Below are 7,860 nucleotides of genomic sequence, written 5' to 3'. Positions count from 1 at the left end.
GTTTTGGCCAAGACAGGGACAGTGGTGGACGTCCTCGTCTGCTTGGAAACCAGGTTTTTTGGGCTCAACAGCCAGCCACACTAGATGAAGCTGATATCAATTTACATCATGAATTAAATTTGAAGAAAGAGGTAGTTACCTCCCGTTCACTCTTGTTTCAAAAAACACTTTTTTCTATGAACATGACCCAGCTCTCATCCTGTATAGGAATATAGCATGCTAGCTCAAACATGAATGATGTATATTAATGGAATATAGCATGCTAGCTACAACATGATGATGTACTATTAATGGAATATAGCATGCTACTACAACATATGAATGTATATTATGGTATAGCCATGCAGCTACTACATGATGATGTATATTAATGGAAATAGCATGCTAGCTTCAACATGATGATGTATATTAATGGAATATACATGCTAGCTATAACATGATGATGTATATTAATGGAATATAGCATGCTAGCTACAACATGATGATGTATATTAATGGAATATAGCATGCTAGCTACAACATGATGATGTATATTAATGGAATATAGCATGCTAGCTACAACATGATGATGTATATTAATGGAATATAGCATGCTAGCTTAACATGATGATGTATATTAATGGAAAATAGCATGCTAGTTCAACATGATGATGTATATTAATGGAATATAGCATGCTAGCTATAACATGATGATGTATATTAATGGAATATAGCATGCTAGCTACAACATGATGATGTATATTAAATGAAATATAGCATTGCCCCTAAAGCTTACAAAATTGAAAAGATTGTAATTATGGAATATAGCATGCTAGCTACAACATGATGATGTATATTAATGGAATATAGATGCTAGCTTCAACATGATGATGTATATTAATAGGAATATAGCATGCTAGCTAAACATGATGATGTATATAATGGAATATAGCTGCTAGCTACAACATGATGATGTATATTAATGAATATAGCATGCTAGCTACAACATGATGATGTAATTAATGGAATATAGCATGCTAGCTACAACATGATGATGTATATTATGAATATAGCATGCAGCTACACATGATGATGTATATTAATGGAAATCGCATGCTAGCTATAACATGATGATGTATAGTAATGGAATATAGCAGCTAACATGAGGCAATGGTGGTACATGAGACATGTACCACATTTGTGATGGACCATTCACTGTGACAGGGACCAGCGTGATTAACCATTCACTGTGACAGGAGACGTATAGTGGAGAACACAGACTTGTCTCACAATGTTATTAATGAACCTGGGCTAGCAGATGGAGACAGGTGGTTCTGTAATGAGCTGCCTAATGACTGACTGTGTTTACCTACTATACAAGCCATTCATGTGACAGAGACCCAGATGATGAACGGTACCACTGTGAGAGGGACCAGCGTGATGAACGGACCACTGTGACAGGGACCAGCGTGATTAACCATTCACTGTGACAGGGACCAGCGTGATGAACCATTCACTGTGACAGGGACCAGCATGATGAACGGTACCACTGTGACAGGGACCAGCGTGATTAACCATTCACTGTGACAGGAGACGTATAGTGGAGAACACAGACTTGTGGAAAATAATGTTGACATACAGTATGTGTCTGTTTTCAGTATGTAAGGCTTTGAAAGAATCTAAGATTATGAATCCATCATGAATATTATTTCCATTACATTGGTGTACTGTGTAAACACAGCATGCAACAATTTCCCAATTTTGACTGAATACAGTTCATACAAGAACGTCAATCAATTAAATACATTTATTATGGATTTCACAAGACTGGGAATACAGATAAGCATCTGTTGGTGGATCAGAAAACCAGTCAGTATCTGGTGTGAGCACCATTTGCCTCATGCAGAGCGACACATCCCCTTCACATAGAGTTGATCAGGCTGTTGATTGTGGCCTGTGGAATGTTGTCACACTCCTCTTCAATGGCTGTGAGAAGTTGCTGGAAATTGGCAAGACCTGGAACACGCTGTCCTACACGTCTCGATCCAGAGCATCCCAAACATGCTCAATGGGTTTGAAGCCATGGAAGAACTTTGCCATTTTCAGCTTCTAGGAATTGTGTACAGATCCTTGCAACATGGGGCTGTGCATTATCATGCTGAATGGGCCTCAGGGTCTCGTCACCGTATCTCTGTCCATCCATAAAATGCAATTGTATTCGTTGTCCGTAGTTTATGCCTGCCCATACCATAACCCCATCGCCACCATGGGGCACTCTGTTCACAACGTTGACATCAGCAAACCGCTAGCCCACACGGCGCCATACACTCTGTCTGCCATCTGCCTTGTACAGTTCAAACTGGGATTCATTCATGAAGAGCACACGTTTCCAGTGTACCTGTCGCCATCGAAGGTGAGCATTTTCCCACTGAAGTCGGTTACGACTCCGAACTGCAGTCAGGTCAAGACCCTGCTGAGGACGACGAGCACGCAGGTGAGCTTTCCTGAGACGGTTTCTGACAGTTTGTGCAGAAATACTTTGGTTGTGCAAACCCACCGTTTCATCAGCTGTCAGGGTGGCTGGTCTCAGACGATCCCGCAGGTGAAGAAGCTGGACTTAGAGGTCCTGGGCTGGTGTGGTTACACGTGGTCTGCGGTTGTGAGGCCGGTTGGACGTACTGTCAAATTCGCTAAAATGACTTTCGGAGGCGGCTTATGGTAGAGAAATTAACATTAATGTCTCTGGCAACAGTTCTGGTGGACATTCCTGCAGTCAGCATGCCTATTCAACACTTCCTCAAAACTTGAGACATCTGTGGCATTGTGTTGTCTGACAAAACTGCACATTTTAGAGTGGCCTTTTATTGTCCTCAGCACAAGGTGCAACTGTGTAATGATCATGCTTGTTTAATCAGCTTCTTGATATGCCACACAGGATGTCAGGTGGATGGATTAWTTCGGCAAAGGAGAAATGCTCACTAACAGGGATGGAAACATTTTAGAGAAACAAGCTTTCTGTGCTTATGGAACATTTTATTTGAGCTCATGAAACACAGGGGCCAACACTTTACATGTTGCGTTTATATATATTATTTTTTTCAGTATAATATCTCATCTCTTAGTGACTGGCCTCTAAAAAACATAGCAACAATAAATTAAAAAAATACCACTGTTTCTTCTTCCTCACGATGATTATAATTCTCCATGTTAGATCATATGAACGCATGACTTAACACGGGTGAAGTCTTCGTACCGTGGTTGACCTATTCATAATTAAATCAAGTATCAAGTGAACCACAATGATCTTCTATTCCACTATTGTGCTCTTTTGCTATCTCATTATGACTAAATAACTATCTGACCTAACTATGAGGGAGTAGAATAGAAGTCACATTTCCTGGTTCCCACTGTGTCTGGTCTGTGGGCTGTAAGGTGACGCTTGTTGATAACATGTTGCTCCTCTTCAGTATGACTCACCGGTAACGATTATTTATGACCTGCTGGTAGCAAACATAATAGAGAGTTTGGCCAACTCTGAAGACGTCTGTCTATCGGTCTGTCTGTCTGTCGGGCGGTCGGCCTGTCTGTCGGTCTGTCTGTCTGTCTGTCTGTCTGTCTGTCTGTCTGTCTGTCTGTCTGTCTGTCTGTCTGTCTGTCTGTCTGTCTGTCTGTCGGTCGGCCTGTCGGTCGGCCTGTCGGTCGGGGTGGAGGGGTATATACATAGAAATAGAATTACTAGAATAGACATTCCCATCCAAGTCTATGTTCTATGATGGGTGGACTGRCGGCCATATTGAACGTACCCATGTCAGGAAGTAATATAAAGTCATTCCATTTCTACCGGTATAGCTATCGTGTGTACGTACTAACGTCAACAGAAGACGCTCACGCTAGTCTCCTCCTATCAGTAAATAGAAATGTGAGTCAGTCTACAGGGCTCATGTTCATGACTGGATTATGTCATATGTATGAACTATTTTATTTTCCAAAAACGTGTTCATTTCTATTTTATATCCTTTCATGAAATGTTTAAAATGCTGCACGTCTCATATTCTCTGTATCTCAACCAGTCAATGTCTTCCTGAGTACTGATACTGTCCAACATGATATCCTCTTCCACCATTACCGTACCACAGGAAGGAACAGTGTCTTCTTACACTACTCTGTCAGGCTTTCACAGTATGTACTGTATATTTAAGTGCTACAAAATAAATGCTGGAACGGTCCTGTCTATTGTCAATTGTCCTTGTTGATACCAAGGCGATGTGTTTAACACTCCCCTCATTGGTCAGTTTGGTCAGTTTGGGGAACTGTGATTGGCTTTCTGTCCAAGTTCCCACCTCCAGGAAGTATTCACAGTTTCATCCAATCACACCACATACATCACTGATCCATCCAATCATGTCACAGCGTACACCGAGCTCTCCGGTAGGTACCATCTCAGACAACTATGGGGTGTCAGAGAAGACCAAATTAATAGACTCAGCCACAGACTTCTTCCTCCTTCCCTTCCCCAGTAACCCTCCCTCTTCATCCATCTCTCCATGGTCCCCCTCCATATCGCTGGGGTTCACCTTCCCGTTCTGCCCAAGCTCCTTGGGGTCGATGAAAGCCACGTGCCTTGGGTCAGGGTTGTTGGCCAGGTCTTCATGGCTGAGCATGGAGGAGTGGAAGGAGTCCTGGTGGTTGTTCTTGGGGCAGCAGAAGCATCGGCAGGGGGTCAGGAACAGGTAGATGAACACTAGGACCACGCTGGTCACGCAGCCCACCAGGGTGGTGTAGGCCGTATTCAGGTTCTCGCCGTTTCCCTTCTCCGTGAAGTTATGCACCTTAGGGAATTTATAGGAATGAAGTTGAATTTAATTTAGATTTTGCAGAAGCTCTAAATTGAATTGTATAGAATAGATTTGAATTTAATTTAATTTACAGTGGCAAGAAAAGGTATGTGAACCCTTTGGAATTACCTGGATTTCTGCATAAATTGGTCATAAAATTTGATCTGATCTTCATCTAGGTCACAACAACAGACAAACACAGTCTGCTTAAACTAATAACACACAAACAATTATACGTTTTCATGTCTTTATTGAACACACCGTGTAAACATTCACAGTGCAGGTTGGAAAAAGTATGTGAACCCTTGGATTTAATAACTGGTTGACCCCACTTTGGCAGCAATAACCTCAACCAGACGTTTTCTGTAGTTGCGGATCAGACCTGCACAACGGTCAGGAGGAATTTTGGACCATTCCTCTTTACAAAACTGTTTCAGTTCAGCACTATTCTTGGGATGTCTGGTGTGAACTGCTCTCTTGAGGTCATGCCGCAGCATCTCAATCGGGTTGAGGCCAGGACTCTGACTGGGCCACTCCAGAAGGCGTATTTTCTTCTGTTGAAGCCATTCTGTTGTTGATTTACTTTTGTGTTTTGGGTCGTTGTCCTGTGTTATCACCCAACTTCTGTTGAGCTTCAAATTGGTGGACAGATAGCCTAACATTCTCCTGCAAAATGTCTTGATAAACTTGGGAATTCATTTTTTCCGTCGATGATAGCAAGCTGTCCAGGCCTGAGGCAGCAAAGCAGCCCAAACCATGATGCTCCCTCCACCATACTTTACAGTGGGGATGAGGTTTTGATGTTGGTGTGCTGTGCTGTGCCTTTTTTTCTCCACACATAGTGTTGTGTGTTCCTTCCAAACAACTCAACTGTAGTTTCATCTGTTCACAGAATATTTTATCAGAAGCGCTGTGGAACATCCAGGTGCTCTTTTGCAAACTTCAGACGTGCAGCAATGTTTTTTTTGGACAGCAGCGGATTCTTCCGTGGTGTCCTCCCATGAACACCGTTATCGTTTAGTGTTTTACGTATCGTAGACTCGTCAACAGAGATGTTAGCATGTTCCAGAGATKTCTGYAAGTCTTTAGCTGACACTCTAGGWTTCTTCTTAACCTCATTGAGCATTCTGCGCTGTGCTCTTGCAGTCATCTTTGCAGGAAGGCCACTCCTGGGGAGAGTAGCAACAGTGCTGAACTTTCTCCATTTATAGACAATTTGTCTTACCGTGGACTGATGAACATCAAGACTTTTAGAGATACTTTTGTAACCCTTCCAGCTTTATGCAAGTCAACAATTCTTGATCTTAGGTCTTCTGAGATCTCTTTTGTTCGAGGCATGGTTCACATCAGGCAATGCTTCTTGTGAATAGCAAACTTACATTTTGTGAGTGCTTTTTATAGGGCAAGGCAGCTCTAACCAACATCTCCAATGTCGTCTCATTGATTGGACTCCAGGTTAGCTGACTCCTGACTTCAGTTAGCTTTTGGAGAAGTCATTAGCCTAGTGGTTCACATACTTKTCCCAACCTATACTGTGAATGTTTAAATGATGTATCCAATAKAGACAAGAAAAATACAATAATTTGTGTGTTATTRGTTTAAGCASACTRTGTTTGTCTATTGTTGTGACTTAGATGAAGATCAGATAAAATTTGATGGCCAATTTATGAGGAAATCCAGGTAATTCCAAAGGGTTCACATGACTGTTTCTTACCACTGTACCTTTATTGATCACCAAGGGGAAATAAAGACGTCACAGGATTACTGTACGTACAACATCACAACACACAGCGAACACATTACAGAACAGTAAACACCTTGAGCAGCACGTAGAGCGTCTCGTTGAGGGCTTCGCTCACAGCATAGCACGTATACGTCCCCGAGTCGTCCGGCTTCACCGGGCCGATCTGGAGACTACCGTCAGGAAGCACCTTGGCTGTCTGATTAAACCCCTCCGTCACCAYTACATCACCAGGCATCACCCAGGTCTTAGACAGATCTCTGTGTTTAGTATCACAGCGCAAGATCAGAGTCTGTTCCAGCCAAGCTTCCTGGTCCGCCTCGTGGAACGTACTACAGTTCATATAGTCTCTGTTCAGGTCGAAGACCCCCACCTTGCTTTTCTGGGKCCCGGGGAGATAGCAGCTGTACTCATCTTTAAAGTCCAGGGCTGAGTTGAGCCGGAGGATGTGCCAGTGGGCCAGGAGACTATAAAGGCTACAGTCACAGATCAGAGGGTTGTTGTGGAAGTAGAGACCGTTTTTTATCCAGGCAGGCAGCACCTGCAGCTCCGCGATGGGGGGGACCTAATAATACAGACATTATGAGAAACAATCATAATAATAATACAGACATTATGAGAAACAATCATAATAATAATACAGACATTATGAGAAACAATCCCTGTTTTCTTTCTGTCCCTCTACTCGAGTCAGGAAACTATGGTGATTTGAAGGAGTGGCCGGAGGATATCATGATCTGCGCACGTTTCAGTCGTCCAGAGCCAATCCCTTTCCTCTCATCGGTCGTATGGATTTGCTCTTGTATTGATCTCCTTCCGGGGACCATCCCCTCGGGGTAGACCTTATACTCTCTGTCGGCTCGCGAAGTAAGTTGCTCCTCGAGGATTATCTTCTGTTTTTCTCTCGACGCCGGTACGTCCCGTGGGTGCCGTTTCTTCCCTCCCGCGCGAGCGGGGTTTTTCTTTTTGTTTAAGAAGAAGGAGTGTTTACTCATGCCCCCTGCGTGGATTCATCGAGGGCTGAATGACTAAAACACGGTTAGAATCGTTAATCTTCCGCTTTCTTCCGCTTATGTGTCAGCCTTCGGCGATTCCTTGCAGCGGAGCCAGGTTCTTTCTAAGTTGGACCTCGTAATTCGCTTCACCATCTGTCGTCCGCATCCGAGGGGCGGGACGAGTGGGAAGACAGCGTTTAACAGCTCGTTAGGCGCATTTTGAATTACCGGGTTTTGGCCTTCTCTTCTCGCCCCCATCTCCCTCTCTCCGCTTTCTCTCTCTCTCTCTCTCTTCTTGGTTCCCTCTTGT

At 43.3% G+C, this 7,860-nt stretch overlaps 1 protein-coding gene across 1 annotated transcript in view; it reads right to left on the bottom strand.

Annotated features, from left to right (window-relative positions):
* Positions 1-3,026: 3,026 nt before the first annotated feature.
* The window catches only part of LOC112069069 (amphoterin-induced protein 1-like), an 11,562-nt gene continuing 6,728 nt past the window's right edge, over positions 3,027-7,860 (bottom strand). The window contains exons 3-4 of the mRNA XM_024136352.2: positions 6,632-7,120; positions 3,027-4,808 (exon numbers count right to left, since the gene is read on the bottom strand). Of these exons, the coding sequence (XP_023992120.1) occupies positions 4,428-4,808; positions 6,632-7,120 (870 nt within the window). The 3' untranslated portion in view covers positions 3,027-4,427. The remainder of the gene's footprint in view (positions 4,809-6,631; positions 7,121-7,860) is intronic.

This window comes from Salvelinus sp. IW2-2015, unplaced genomic scaffold (assembly GCF_002910315.2).
Source record: "Salvelinus sp. IW2-2015 unplaced genomic scaffold, ASM291031v2 Un_scaffold890, whole genome shotgun sequence".
Lineage (NCBI taxonomy): Eukaryota > Metazoa > Chordata > Actinopteri > Salmoniformes > Salmonidae > Salvelinus > Salvelinus sp. IW2-2015.
This window is presented reverse-complemented; position numbering and strand designations above follow the sequence as displayed.